The sequence below is a fragment of the Chlamydotis macqueenii genome, chromosome 12 (genome assembly GCF_036417535.1).
Source record: "Chlamydotis macqueenii isolate bChlMac1 chromosome 12, bChlMac1.mat, whole genome shotgun sequence".
NCBI classification, from domain to species: Eukaryota; Metazoa; Chordata; class Aves; order Otidiformes; family Otididae; genus Chlamydotis; species Chlamydotis macqueenii.
In genome coordinates this window covers 20,557,003-20,572,943 of record NC_141567.1, presented here as the reverse complement: position 1 = coordinate 20,572,943, position 15,941 = coordinate 20,557,003, and the positions used below count along the sequence as shown (strand labels likewise).

General features: G+C 40.5%; 1 protein-coding gene across 2 annotated transcripts in view; it reads right to left on the bottom strand.

Moving 5' to 3' along the window:
- Nucleotides 1-15,941, bottom strand: part of TRPM1 (transient receptor potential cation channel subfamily M member 1) — a 109,136-nt gene that overhangs the window by 14,506 nt on the left and 78,689 nt on the right. The window contains exons 9-20 of one of the 2 annotated variants that reach the window (XM_086757688.1): nucleotides 15,704-15,776; nucleotides 14,765-14,865; nucleotides 12,790-12,963; nucleotides 11,612-11,746; nucleotides 10,616-10,666; nucleotides 9,777-9,812; nucleotides 8,929-9,069; nucleotides 7,629-7,658; nucleotides 4,867-5,159; nucleotides 4,087-4,315; nucleotides 2,494-2,616; nucleotides 2,018-2,149 (exon numbers count right to left, since the gene is read on the bottom strand). In XM_086757688.1, the coding sequence (XP_086613814.1) occupies nucleotides 2,018-2,149; nucleotides 2,494-2,616; nucleotides 4,087-4,315; nucleotides 4,867-5,159; nucleotides 7,629-7,658; nucleotides 8,929-9,069; nucleotides 9,777-9,812; nucleotides 10,616-10,666; nucleotides 11,612-11,746; nucleotides 12,790-12,963; nucleotides 14,765-14,865; nucleotides 15,704-15,776 (1,518 nt within the window). The remainder of the gene's footprint in view (nucleotides 1-2,017; nucleotides 2,150-2,493; nucleotides 2,617-4,086; nucleotides 4,316-4,866; nucleotides 5,160-7,628; nucleotides 7,659-8,928; nucleotides 9,070-9,776; nucleotides 9,813-10,615; nucleotides 10,667-11,611; nucleotides 11,747-12,789; nucleotides 12,964-14,764; nucleotides 14,866-15,703; nucleotides 15,777-15,941) is intronic. The other variant, XM_086757687.1, reaches the window with a different exon arrangement.

Genomic DNA, 15,941 nt, shown 5'->3' with positions numbered 1-15,941 from the left:
CTTTATGGACTTTAGGTGATGGATCCCAGGATCCTTCCACAGTTAGGCAGTATTCAATTACTTGAGATGACTTACACACACACACACAAAATCAATCTCCACTAATTCCCATTAGGAAGTTCTGGACTATCACCGTAAAACAACAGAGCTATCACTCAGTTTTCTGGAACTACTGGTGAAAATCTCAAACTGGTGATGCTGGTGTTTCCATGTCTCATAGCAGTCTTTGGTGACCAGCCAAACTAAAACTTCAGAGATCTCGGAAGTCCAGAGTTAAGAAATCAAAAGTGATCCAATGGCTTTGCAGAAAAAAAAAAAAAGTGAAACCAAGCAGTAACAAACCAAAAGATTTTTCAGAGAGAAAATGGAGTTTTCTAAAGAATGAGATATTATGTGAAATGTTTACCCACCGTCTCAAAGCAGAACGAGGAGGGAGGGCTGCGAGCAGCACCTGCTTGGAGAAAGAGCCACACAGGCCACTTGCTTTTCTCCACCCTCTAATAATGTGCTTGAGACCATCTAGGCAGAATATACTCTTTACGTAAAGCCAGAGGCACACAGACTTCAGTCTTTTGTCATGGTTTAACCTCAGCCAGCCACTAAATACCACACAACTGCTTGCTCACCCTCCCCTTGCCCAGGAAGGATGAGGGACAGAGTCAGAAAGAAATGAAAACTCGTGGGTTGAGATAAAGGCAGTTTACTAAGACAGCAAAGGAAGAAATAATAATAATAATAATAATATATATATATATATATATATAAAATGTCAGAGAAGACACACCAAACAGAAGGCAGTAATATAATCCTCCCAGCTGAGGTGCCTGCGTAATACGTGAAAGCCAAGCCCGCCCTAATTGTGACGCTCGTACAAACACGCATGAACACATACACTGAAGCTATGTGTGGAATATTCAGATGTTGAAAACCCTCACTGGCACAAGAAAAAAGATTTTCTTGTCTGAAGGAAGCAAGCTTGCTGCACCGCCATTCCGATAGCTGCCACGCACACTGGCAGAGGCCATGGGCATCCAGCAGCTGAAGGAATGACAGGTGCTGTGGAACACATAATCCAGGCAGCTGAATTCTCTCGTTTGTTGAAAGAAGAAAAACAACAATTCCAAAGCACTCTAAATCAGGCCTTTTGTGCCTGGGGCTTTTTAATCTACTAAAATGTAATTTATTTACACTGTGAAACCATGCTGAATATTCTTCTTTGAAATCAAATAGGAATTTTGCTTTTAAAGTATCAATACAGGCAGCAGTAAGGGATCAGTTATGATTACAATGTGCTAAAACTGAAAACCTACATAATATTATGACATATTAAGTATCGAAAGTCCTAACTTTGAGTAAAAAACCAGAAACCAGTATCCTTTTTAAAGGGCACGCACATAATTTTATGAGCAGTAGCATGAATACTTTTTCTGTTTTATTAAAACAGAGTTTAGCACCAGATAATTCTTGATGCACTAAAGAGAAAATCAGATGCTTAACAAAAATAAATCTTTTTGTTTATATTGGTTTTAATTATTTAAATACAAGAAAAGTACTTATGAATTCTTAGCAGATTGGGATCTGTGCTTCCATCTAGGTTGCACTCATCTGAGCCTAACTGTCAACAGAGCAGAAGGCAAGCACTGATACTGCGGGATTACTTCTTGGGTCCTACAGTGTATTTCAAGGCAGAACAGGAGCCAGAGCATTTAGGAAGCGAGAGAAGTCAGCCTAGTTTGGACGGAGTGACCACACTGCGGAGCGTGCGCTGAGTCTGGCATGTGACTGGCCAGACAGAGCCTCCTTCAAAGTACACAGGAGCATACAGGCTGACAGCGTAAGCATCAGTTATTCACTCTGTTTCATTGTCTATGCATTTTTCTCTGAACAAAGGGAGTGCTTTACTCCTCAGATTCCATTAAAGTCAGTACAATTTATTTATTTATTACTTGGCTATTATTTTTATACTGGCATCCTTTAAGTTTCAGAGGTCACTATCAGTTGAATCACCATGACTTACTGTGTAGAACCAAAATTTGACAATAGGTGCATTATAGAATTCGTAGATCTTTGTTCCAATTGGAAGGCTCTTCTGTTTTTTATTTCCATTCTCTTCATCTCCTTTTCGCGAGCCTGTATCCATATTTGTGTCCTGGAAGACCAAAGTTCTCAGTTTTTATCAACACACAACAGCAAAAACAGCAGCTTTTTTCCTCCACTACAGCCCCAGCCAACTGTTAACTACATGATGCTTCCTCTGAGCAACAGACCTCTTTTTAAAAATACAAAAATAGAAATTCTCTAAATCTGTGCAAATACACAGATAGTTTGCACACCCTGAGAATCCAGCCTATACACTCCCAAAACTCTTCACTGAATTTTACCCCTCAGAGGCAGCTGAGATTTTAAGCTGAGGGACCTACAGCATAATCAGAGAAGTTAGAAAACGGCACACTCTTGAAATATTAGAACTTCCTAATAATCTCCATTACTGACCACATTTTCCTCCTCCTTTTCTCTGCCTTCTTCATTTTCTCTTGATGTCTGGTAAGAATAATCATCGTAACTCCGAAACTCTAGGAAAAGGATGGTGGGAGGGAAGAGAATTCCCATTATAACCTGTACAACAAGAAAGAATTCAACTCAGATGGCAGTATTTGTTTACATTAATAGATTTCTTAACAAGGCAAATGCCGTAAACAATATTTGCTTTTCTGTACTATTCAAGATACTCTGCTATCCTCAAACCTACAAAAAACAAGTAGCCCTTATGAAGCATTGCCAATAAGGTCTTGTATGGAAAGGCGGCACCCTGGAAGGCTTCCCATCTCCACAAATACCCTGCAATTAGGAAATTGTGCTCCAGAATTAGAGTGGTGCAGAGAAATTCCATGGAAGGAACACAGTGGTGGTTGGAAGAGGGCTTCAGGTTTGTTACTGGAGTTTATAGTTACTTTAGTCACCTACTATAATTAGTTTTAATAGTTAAAAAGCTTTGCAGATAGCACTCAGAGTTCTTTTACTACATGAGACTGTTGAGAGACAAAAACACAAGCATGAGTTGCCAACGTACAGAAAAGCAGCAAAGAAAAGAGTGTAGGTAATTAAACTAGAACATTAGCGGGTTCATTAATCCTTTGGGGAAAAGAAAGGAAATCAATAAACAGATCCAGAAAGCACCAAGATGCAATCCGAAAGGCAAGACACTTGCCTGAAGACTTCAAACAGGTTTAAGAGGGAGACATGGGAAAGGGCAAATAAATTGAAACGACAGAGAGAGTGCAATGTGTATGTTGGGAAGCTTGGCAGGCCAGCCTGGGAAGACAGGCACGGCACTGTGTCAGCAATGAGGGACTGAAGGAAACAAAGAGGTGAGACTAAAGGTGGCCCCATCACAATCCAGTTGACAGTAAGTGACTATATTACAGAGAGAGGATTACATTCACAAGAAAACACACACGAGCAAACGCTGCTCTGCTTCCTTAACATTGTCTCACTCATGTTTCTCTTGTGCCTGCCTCCTCATATTACTCGGTTTTTTTGTACACCCAGCAATCGGGAAACAAAAATCAGTAAGAGAGATTGTATCATGAAATCACAGAAGAGGGAAATAAAAATCACACAGCTTCACACAATGCAGTCGCATAGATTTCACTCTTTTCAACACTGAGTCTCAACTCTGTGTCTCCTGGTACAATATTAAGCAAAGCAAGAAGCGTATGTCCACATCTGGTTCATTTTCTGTTTCCATTGTGTGGACCCCCAATGAAGATCTTTTTGCTTGTATCCAATTGATTTTTAATCAAAGGTCTATGTTTTCAATGAACAGATCTCATCATTCATTGAAAGCCACAACTTTGCTCTGAGCAATCATGCTAAGCCTTTTATGGATTCCTATTTTCCTTTGTCATGCCGTTATGTTCCTTAGACATCCTGAATTTGGAAGTTAAAAAAAAATAGCTTTAATACAGGTATGTTCTTAAAACTTCCATAATTAGCAAGCTATTTTGTTCTATGCATATATTATGTATGATGTAGTGTTACATGCAACAAACTGTATCTTTGAAAACAAGTGCAGAACAGAAATACCTTAAGGCCGGGGTTTTTCCGCATGCGTAGTCGCCCCATCCACATATCTGTTAAGAGCATCTGGCTGCACGTGTGAGCAATGAAGTCCCTGTGCTTAGCTGCCACAGCCAATTTCAGGCAGGTGGAATTGCTCCAGTTTTTCAGTTCGTAGGTCAGTAGTTTCATGGCAATCTGCTCATCGTGTTTATAGGACTGATCCAAGAGTTCAACAGCCAGCTGACCAAAATCTCTGGAAAATGCAAGGTAAGTCCAGTGAAGTTTAATTTAGAAATTGGTGTTTACTTGCATTTGGGGTTTCAATTCTGGCACAGGGGGTCATGTTTTTCTAAACATATGTATAATGACAAAAACCACCAAGTCTCAGGTTTGATTTGGGACAGTCTACACAGGTTCCAAACAAATTTTTAGTTACTAGAGAGAATTAGCTGAGACCAATAACATCTGAAGGCCAGTGTAGATACATCACCAGATACCCCTTAGTTTATGTGAGTAAATCCTGAAAATAACTTTGAAATAAAACTAGCCAGTTTTACAGAGAGAGAAGCTGAAGAAAGAATGTTTTCTGTCAGAAAAAATGCAAGTCTTCTCTCCTTGCTAGTGTTGCTTTCAAATTCCGAGACCGCATTTTGGCTTGTTTACTGTAGATAAATAGGCTCCAAATGGCATTCTGTGAACCTACAGTCTAGAAATCAATGGTACTTCACTGAAAGTAAAGCTTCTCAGCAGGTCAGAAGACCCACTATATCAAGCAGACATATACTCTGCTCTGTGTCTACTAACTTTGAGTTGTTGTCCAGATCCTGCGAGATGTCGTCCACCAGCTCACTCTCGGAAGACTCATGGGCCATCGACTTGTAGAGTTTACAGGCCACCAGTGCCTTGGCCATGGTTTCCTCCCCTCGCTGCCAAAGGAAGAGTGCCATCTTCTGCCGCTTCATCAGCACGGCCCATACCATCAGTTCATGAAAGGGATACTGAAAGCGGCTGACTTCTGGGTCATCCACATCAATATCGATCTCTTCCTCCTTTTTCTTCTTCTTCTTCTTCTTCCCTTTGGTGGGAGGCTCATCATCCTAGGAAGAAAAAAAGAAAAAATATTCCCACCAATTTTTTACAGCTTACCTGACAATGGCACCATGCACAGAACAAGTATTGAGAGGACACGTTAATAGTTAACGTTCTAATTTGTTTTTGCTGTTTGCTACAATGAATGCCAATAGCGATAAAATTATGAAGAACACGTGCCAGAGCATGCATCGGGCTAGCACCCACAGCGTAATATTTTATTCAGAGAACCGTTTCTTGCGTACTGAATTACAAGTCACCCATCTGGGATAAGTACAGTAGAACCCTGCTGTACTGAGGGCATCGCTTTACACAGCACTGTAAGATCTCTACCACATGCGTACCTGCACAAGTGGATTTGCAATGAGTTAATATTCAACGAGTTCCGCCGCAGTGCCAATGGAGCTTTACCAAACCCGAGTTCACTACGAGTAGGTTCCACCCTAATTTCTGATTTGATATGTCTGCACCTATCCCTGAAGAACAGCGCTGCATACCGTACAGGCAGCAAAGCAGTTTCCAGTGGAGAGAGCGGTAACATGCAAATGGAAAACACCGGCAGACAGCGGCCTTAAGAACAGCAAGATACTAAAGGGAGTCTTCACCTTGAGTAAGCAATCTCCTCTTACGTATGCAGTGCAAACGGAAGGTATAAGTATCCCGGTTCTTAAAGGGATAGAGAGGATAGGCCATTACTACAGGAACCAGCATGGAAGGAACTGAAGGGAAGTACTGACAATGAAGCAGGATCCTGAAGGGAGAAAAGCCATGATTGGGAAAGTTAGGGTTTAAATAACGCAGGAAGAACATTGCATGTATAGGTGTAGACAGAGCTCATCATCATTGTAGACCTTGATTCCAATCTCAGAAGTGGATTGCAAGTAAAAGCAATTACCATTCTACAAAATTAGGTCCTGTTCAAGCAAACTCAACACAATGCACTATTTTTTTGACAAAATATGAACTTAAATTCAAATTCAGGGTTCAGCCTCACACCCCAGGTTTCCAAAGACGACTCTTCAGCTCAACAATTAAGCACACATTTCTCTTCCAGCAGTTTTAAGAACTGCAAGTGGTGATCTCTGTCTCTTACAAAAAATTCAGGGGTCATTAACTGCATGCACATGAAGAAAGTGTTGAGCATTTCTGAAGCACAGGACATAAAATCTGAAATGGAGGACCAAAAATTAGGTCCTCTCCACACTAGGAAAATCAAATCAAAACAAAACCCTGGGTAAGAAAGACAAAGTGCTAAGGCGTTTAAATTTCCTGCTTTAGAGCTGCTAACACTGGAAATTAAAAACCCAACCACTTGGCGTCGCATCCATTTACTGACCACTTCAGCAAAAGAAATGTTAATTTTTCTTTTCACCTTTTCTTCCTCTTGGAAGAAGGGAGCGGGCTACACCCACTGTCAAGTGGAGAGAACGCTTCAGTTTGTGCCACATAAAACATTTCTCACTGAAAGAACAGGAAAATCAAAATGTGCTTTTGGAGAAGCCCTAAGCAACCTACGCGTGATCAACACTGATTAAAAAGGGCCGCACCTCTGAGGGGCTGAGCTGTTGGTCTTGAGCCATTAGAAAATGGGAAGCTAGTCAGAGAGATTAAGCACACCCTGGACTTTCTCTGTAGAGAAGAAAGCTGCTGATCTGCTTGGGAAAAAGGAGGCTTTTGTGCGTGGGTACAGCTGACATCAAACGTAACAAAAGCGATGTGTATGTCTGCTGTGTTCAGATACTATCACAGCACTAATAAAAGCACACTTCATGGAGGAACCTACCCAGCCGCTTTGTGTGAATGCTTTCCTGGGCTGTATTAGTACTCTTTATCAGAAACAAAAGCAACCACCTCCCACACAGAGTGAGTTTTTAGGCACTGTCCCAGACTTGACTGTGATCAATTCAAAACTTCTGCAGACACACAAGTAACTGAGGCAGAGGTTGGACCCAAAATCCCGATCATTTCTGATTCATCACTAACAGAGCACGGTGCCATCACAGCAGCAAGGACGTTTTATAGTGGAGGACAGCATCTAACATGTCAGATCACCTTGGTTTTCTACTCCAGTTAAATGTTTTCTCCATGATAGAGCCTCATTTGCACATAAATTGTTACTTCGTGGTTAAAGGGGATTTGACCGGAAGTAGCACCACTGGATCACGTTCTCTTTTCAAATGCCACCAATGTTTGCATCTGAATGATTAAATCTAAATATGTTCCAACTGGAATGTGTTATTACATAATTCTGCTAAAAAGTGCCTGAAGACCACTGAGCAAAGCTTTAAGCAGCTCTCAAGTCCCTACCCCAAAAAAAAATGTCAGAAGTATTTCACAGGCTGTTGGCAAAACAGAAGATCCTGTCTAGTTAAAATGTACTTTAAGCCACAGTAACGGTGAAAAAGCTAAGAGCAAAAACAGAATGGTACCAAGAAATGCTCTGATAAAACCAGTATTTTACAATAAATCCAACTTACCTCCATCCCGAGTAGTTTAAGAGCTTTTGGCTGAATATTAAAAATAGAAAAGAAAAACAGTTAGATGCGAGGGAAAATTCAAAGACCAAACAATACCAAGGAAAATCACATTTTCATTTACAAATGTACAGTATTTATTATTAAACTTATTATGCTAAATAGCTGTACTAATAATACCACAATTAATTCATCTCCCTCTTAATTGTATTTGCAGGAAGGCAATGGGTTAGAAAATTTTTCCATCCTGCACTCAAGTGAAATATTTTGATTCGAATGGAAGAGTTAAATGAATCATTCAGTAATATGCTGCTTTGAGAATTAAAGTCACCACATCGTCACAAAAGCTTGGAAAAAATAATGCTTCTAAGGACAGACAGCGTAAAGATACTCACAGGAAACAGTAAAAAATATAATAGATCTTCAAAGCTCTGACAATTTCCCATTAAAAAAATCCCTCTGTTCCGTTGTGAAGCCTCTGGTTTCCATTGTATGTAAAAGGTTTATTTGTTTGTTCCATCAGACAGTACCACTCTACGTATTGGCTACAGAACACCTGGGCTTTAAGTGGCCTTCTGACCATCTGCGGGGCTCGTTTCCCACCTGTCTCCTAGTGTGGTGCCTTCTGGAATTAGGCCAAGAAGCTTCACTTGACCTCCAGAGTTGAGCCAACCAAATAAATACAGTAATGCAGAAAATGATTCTATTTGCTTAGAACAGATTTTTGATCAAAGCAAGGGCCATGCTTGAGATTCTCAGGATTGGGCCCTGACTATGAAACGCTTTACTGAGGTTGCCGTGGCTTCTGTAGGATAAGGTTTATGCTCAGAGCAGATCTTTACCGGACTTACTATGATAGGTTCATAGCTGTTCCATGTTCAGACTAAACTCTGCCCTCCCCAGGTGAGGGCTACCGTTGGTTACAACCACTCGATCAATAGGCCAGGCCTGGCCAATACAGCTCACAGTTACAAGAGAGCTAACAGGTCAAGGTACAGCTTCAAGCAGGAGGTAAGTAAATATGCAACCATCACAGTTAGAAATGCTTGGATTGTAAACTACTGAAACGAGAGGAAATTCACCCCCAGATCAATGCATTTACCACCTTTTGGGTGCTCCCATCCTTTAACACAGATGTTTTACAGGTTCCTTACAGAACTTCACAGCCAGAGTTCCAGCCTCGGTCTTGCAGCATTTCTTTAGAATTTAACATGTAGTGTTTCACAAAGACAAAGGAACAGAGTATTACTGACTTTTTTTACCATCAGCACAATGGCCACGTTCAGAATGAACTCATTCTTACCCTCTTTGGTCCAAACAAATTGTTATAAAGAGTCCGAAAACTTTTCCGAGTATAGTTGCAGCGATAAGCTCCACCCATGAGGTATTCAAGTACAAGACCAATATCTATTAGGCTGATATGATAATCCGGTGGGAGATTTCCCTACCAAAAAATAATAAAAAAAAAAACCAAACAAACAAAATAAGGACTTAGGATAAGAAAACATACATTAAATTGCCTGGCTAGACATACTGTGTCATGTTTATACTGGCACACGGGTATTATTTACAGCTACTGGATTCAGTCTCAGAATATTTGTAAAAAATTAATGCTAACTGATTCACAAAATGAAAATTTTGGGAGCCCAGATTTATTTTGTTTTGTTGTTGGCAGTATTTATAGTTGAGGACATATTTTCATTTGATTTACTCGTACAGCATGTCAGTGTCCATACAAGCCTGGGTTGTTTGCAAGGGTTCTACTGATGACATTAAATAACTTTGGACTGGTTATCACTAATCCAGTATAAAAGCATGACTCTGTTTCAGGCATACCTTACATTTTATGGAAACTTATATTTCATTGTAATATTATCTACAGAGTTAAGACTAAAATGCAGATCAGGATTTAGATTAATGTGCAGCCCAGAATCAACGAAAAAAAGCAGACTAATTTCCACTGTTACACTTCAAAACTGGGTAGGGGTATTGACTCTGCTAGAACATCAGCTGAAAAGTGTGCTGCACTGCTCCAGCTACATCCTACTGCTGCTGCATTGCTCAAGCGACATCCTACAACAACAACTGACTCTACAGCACCACCGAGCAGCTGCTACGATGGAACAACTACATCCTAAGCAAACACGTCACCTCCATGTTAACCCAACCGAATCCCCGCGACTGCCGCTGAATGAACGAGCCATGAAAATGCAATTAAAAGGAGACAGACAGAAAGCAGAAGGGCATTAGTAACATTCAAAAAGACAAACACTGAATGAGAAAAGTGTTAAAGTATGAAGGAGATCAATATGAATTACACATTAACCCAGTACTGTGTAATTCCCACATCTACACTGCATGGGAATAAATGGGAGTTTTTCCTGCAAAAGGAATACAGGCTATTTCATGTAGCTGCATTTTTACTGAATAAAAACTCCAACACCTCAAAGACAGCAAATACAACAATGAATTTTACAATGACCATATTCACATGTAATGGAAACAAATGAATAACAAACTTAGGACTTGTAGCACTGAGAAACAGAACAGATTTTATCCCAGGTGAAAGTAGGATGTCTTTGGAGAAAAGAAACTGAAAAACACACAAGGAAACAAACAAAAAGGAATAAATCCTGTGCTTCTGAGCAGGCCTTCCAGTTAACCTAGCAGGCCTTTCCCTCCGCTCCTCCTTTGTAATGCTGCATCGGGAGCTTCTTGTAGAGAACAGTACCAACCCAGATCTCAAGCGATGTGTTACAGTACAGGAGCTTAACTTTCCTCTCCTTAGTTTTTAAACTCTTAGCAGTGCAGTACAGCCATACCGGATTTAGACTGCCATCACCACTTGTCACAGGTAGTAATTTACCTTTCCTTTCCTTAACAGCTACCATCTCATTTCAAATGTCTGCTTTCCCCCGCACTATGCTTGCTTTTACTCGTGGCTCACACAGTTAATGGAATCAGGCAAATATAACGTTAGTTCAGCTTACCTTTTTCACATCTCTGACCAGCAAATGCAGCGTATTTGGTGGACCCAGTCTCTGAAACAAAAATAATTCACGGTCCATTAGAGCTTCAATTCTTCAGATTTTTTGCAAACACACATGTAATGAATGATGTGGCACTGTAAGCATAACTTCAGGCAACCATGTGCCAGCATGCTCTGAGGGGTGAAAAGAAGGAACTGGGCTACAATGCCAAATGCATTTCTATCAAGAGCTGTGCAATCCCTTTTTTATAATCCTTCACGTGGTGATTCAAGGCACGGGAGTTGTGGTATTGTCTGAACTTGCACTTGCTGCAGGAGCCGTGAGGGGACTGGAGGACTAGACTGAGGTTCTGTGTTGTATGAATTCTGCCCTAGATTACCAGCCACTTAAAGGATGGGAAGAAAACCACTCCAGAAACAGTTAAATAGTTATGCTCCTGGTGAATTTGCTGTGGCTTGGGTCGGGGAGAATTTGAATAAAAATGTAAGATGTTCTATGGTTTTGGCGAAAACATTTTGCTTTGCTGGGCCATGAGGAAAAATGATACCAATTTCTGCAACGTGCTAAGAATAAAAGTTGCTGTGTAGGTACTTTGCCAAATTTACAGGCTTATTTCAGTAATATTAAAGTATACGTACATGAAAAGTAATTGAGATTAAAAGTGAATGACCACTAGTGGCTGGTATTAAATTTTTACTATCTACATTAGTTCTTTAAGTGTTCTGAATGGGCACTTTAAAGACATCACTATATTGACATAACAAACTGCAACAGCTTCTGAAAGCTGCTGTAGGCTTATTAATTCGGAATATGTATATGCAGGGAAACAACAGGACACTACATGTGGTAGCAACGGCTCCGATTACTGCTATCCAACATCTGTGTATTGTCAGGGCTCAGAGCTTTTTGGAAAAACAAGGCTATCTCAGAAGAACAAAAAGGACACCCCTGTTAAACACTGTAGGAAAGGACATTTTATTATTTCTGCTCACTCACGGTATTATACAGTTCTTCCAGTCGAGGGATAGTGAGGAAGTGCTGCATGTTCACTCCATTCTCAATAAGCAGTTTCACAAAGTCCACTCGATCCAAAACCAGTGCATCCAGCATAGCCTGCTCCAGGGAATTCACCTGCATCGCAGAATGGAAAATGTGAGACTCCATGAGCACAGAAGAGCTGGTTGGCCAACAACCACAAACACTTTCATTACTTAGGATATTCCCAAATTCCCAAATATGCTGATAAATTTGTAAGTGAGAAGTAATTTAGAAAATGACATTTTACCCATGGGCAAGTCAATAGAGATGGCAGAGTTTTCCAGTGAGGTCCTGGGCAAGAGGAGAGCACTGAAAGAAACCTTCAGGAACACAACTATAGCTTTCACTCATTTTGTTTAGTACTTTTACCTAAACCAGGCATTCCATGCTTGACACATTATGTGAAAGAAATTTGCTTGCTCAACATGACAGGAACAAGTTAAATTTTAAGAAAAACACACTGTATACAATCAAGAAGAGGTTGACATCATTTACCCTCCTAACTTGCATGTGTCATACACTCAAACTGTGAGCTCACAGAGAAAAGACAACGTATCATACTGACTCAAATCACTTGGGAAGAAGCACTTCCTTCCTCCTTCACCAAGTTAGGTCTGCCTTTGGAAAATGTTCTGGAAGCCTAATGGATCTTCTCTTAATATGGTGAAAGGGCTTAGCACCCAGCAGGAGAGGGGAAAAACCCTTGAGCAGCAATCCCCTTGACACAGGAACTTTAACCCAGACAACACAACAACCTAACCTACTGCAGCTGGAAAACGAAACACTTGGAGATGTATAAACTGCCTTCCCTGGATAAATAACATGTACAGGAAGGATGAAAACGTTCACTGGTCTTCTTATTTCCTTCTGACAAGCGCAGGGAAGAAGATGCAGCAGATAAGCACTGACTTGTACTGTTGTGCTACGGCCGCATGTGGTGCTCATGGGATGAGAGCGGGATTCCTGGCTCAAAGACTGAACAGCATCCCTGCAGAATCTACTGCTGATCTTGTGAGAATGTGCAAACGAGCACTCTATAGAACGAAAATGTGTATTTTCCTTCTTCTCTTTGTCCCCTAGGACAACAACAAAAAAGGGATTCTTCAACAGTTTTATTACAAATACTTCCATCTCACCCAGTTCAGGAGTTCAAGCTTTCTTGGGTCCGTTTCTTCTTCTGGCTCTTCTTTTCCTTTTCCTCCCTTTTTCTTCCCTTTTCCTTTCCCTCTGGCTGCTTTAGTCTGAGCTGCGGGAGATTTCTTTTCCTTCTCAGGAGCTGTACCATCAGGAGCTGTAAGGCTTCCTAAAGGCTGTATTTAACACCAGATTAGAAGTATTAGAAATCCAGTTGATTAAATAGTGACTATTTCATTGAATACTGAATGAACTCGCTCCCTCGCCACCACTTCCCACATGCAGTCGAATAAAAACGATAATTTCCTTAAGCATAAGGACCTTTTTGCATAGCCACAGCTTTACACTTTTTAAAAAGCTGTTGTCTGTGATGTGGAGGCTTAACTTGCTCCAGCTGACGCTTAGGTTATATAAACTCCACGAACATGTACACTGGATTACAGCTATCCGTGCTCTGCACAGAGAACTACAGAACCACGTCTGTAACAAAGCTTGTTTTCCACGGGTTGGTTTGCCTTCAATCTTCTCTGCCCAGCTACCATGAATCCATTCGTAAGCCTGGACAAAACTGCAGCTGCCAGCCTGCAGCACGTGCTAGTCTGAAAGCAATCTTTATAAATTTGAAATGATAGTGCCGATTAGCAATTGGGTAACACTGTTTTTACAAATCGTTGCAGAGTATGAGTACGAAACAAGCCAAAGCAGTAACTGATTTCAGTTGCTAGGTGGTACCTCTGAATCTAACCACAATAATATGGAGATTGGAACATTCCATCCAAATAAATGTTTTACAGTAATACTATTTCATCATTGTTAGGATGATTAAATTCTTTCTGTATAAGCATTTTAATAAACCTTGAATGGTGGAAAAATCACATTACTATAACTGGAGGAATAAAACAGCCTGTGCAGTGACATTTGTTTAAATTTAATTATACAGGCTTCCAAATGAGATAAATCTCACCGTTATGTACAGTGTGTGCATGAGTAGTGTTCCTTTGAGTGTAATTTTATCACATAATTTCAGGAAAGACATCTAGCTTAAAAACTAAAAACAAATTCTTGCAGTTCCTGCAAGTTTCCTGCCTCTTCTAGCCTGGTTTCCTCATGACACTTGACAGTAATTCAACACCAGATGGTTCACGCAGTAAAGCAAAAAGCATCAGCACAGTGAGACATGAAAGTAGCTTAAACAGAGGATTTTAGTTACTCAGATGAACAAAGGCACTGCAGTGTTTCACCATTAACTTCAACTAGTGCAGCAGCAAACTCCAATAATTTGAGAAAGAGAATCCAATTTCAGGATCTAAAGCTTTACTGAAGATCAGCTTCGTAGTTCATTTGGCACAGCTCTGCCTGCCAGAGGCATGTTTGCTGCAATGGTGCCTTTCAGTCATCAGGAATTGGCTCCATTAACCCAAACAGAGATTTTCACAGCTGTTAATGAGGTGAGCACCACAATTGCCCCTCAGCAGCCCTGTGAATCCCCTTGCCGCACACTTTAATACGTAGCTGGGGACCTTGCCAACTGCTAGCACGTGTCCACACACAGTCAGAAGTCTAGGCAACACCAGTGCATCACACAAGTTCACTGGGGGTGACCAGGACTGCTGGTGTCCAGCTGTATGTAAAGCCACAGATTGCTTCTACTAAATGCATTTAAAATGTTTTTTTTCTTTCAAAAAAAAAAACCACAAGGATTCCCACAAGGAATCTTAAATAAGGTTATTTTTCCGCTTGTCATGAAATCGCTTTTCTTTCTTTCACAGAGTTTAAATCATTTCTACATATTTGCAAATGGCAGTAGAAGGAAATTTCAAAGCAAACAGGTCATTCCTAATTAACGAGATATCCTACATCAGTTTGGCATAAAACAGAACTCAACATTGTTTCTCCTGCCAACAACATCCAAGGCGTGAATATTCCACCACTTATTTTAAACTAACAAACTATATGATTAGGAAAACTTTGTCTTACCGGCCAGTGGTGCCCAAAGACAAAGATTTGGCTGCGTGCAATGTCTACACGATTCCAGGCTAGAGCCAAGCTGAGCTGGTCTGGAGCAGATGCATTGGTGCCTAGAGAGAAACACACAGATGCTCAGTATTTCATGCGCGATGAAACAAAATTGAACAGCTTCACTTCTCCAAGAACTAGAAAACAGCAAGCCTGACTCTGTATCATACTACCATTACAATAATTCTATCACAAAGCAGTGGATTCATCAAATTAATTTATAGCACCTTCCATTTAACCCCATGATTCTAATTTCAAAAGGATGAACCACATTCTCTCGCTTTTTTCCTTAAAGCTCCTACACTAACTTTATATTCCGATGCTAAGGAGACATTTAACTCTTCTAAAAGACTCCTCTCAGCATCTCTGGCTTATGCTGTAGATATAATAGTTCCTCTATTTCTTAGCTTTGGGGACTGCAGTGATCCCATACTGAGCCTGTATCACCTAGCTGTATACCTGCAGAGAGAAAACGGTTGTTTTAGCAAACGTAACAAACTCCACATAAATGCGGAACGGATCCTGAACTTTGCCCTAAGGTTTAAAGGGCACAATCTGAGATCTGGAAAAATTCAAATAGTCTTTTTATCTTCCTACCTTTTTTTCTAACTTTATTAATATATGCTAGATCTGCAATAAAACGTGTTGAAACATCAGTAGTATAGTTGTTGCATCATTCCCATCCCAGGCTTTCAGGTGAGGAAAGCCACACAAAATCTTCAATCCAGATTTTATGCTTCAAGCTAATCTAAACCTTAAGCCAAGCGTGGTCGGGTTACTTGTTAGGATCCAAGCAAATAAATCAAAGACTCAAACATCAAGAGCGAACCTCAGACAGTGTATGGGACTGTCTCCTCAGGATCAGTTTGTGCATCTTTCCTCACTGCCTGCAAAACCCACCTTTGAGGAGAGCAGTTAAGATAGACATCTCGATGTCCTGCTGCCCTTCAGACCCCATGCGGAACACCGTGATCTAAAGGACAGCATAAAACCAAACACAAAATTACAACACAGGAAGGAGAGAGACTAAACATGTAGGCAGAAAAAAGAGCGGAACGGTGAAGCTTTATTATTTTCTAAGACTTGACATTTTTCAAAAAGTACAGTTCCACTAAATTTTTCTAAGAAATGTAATTTT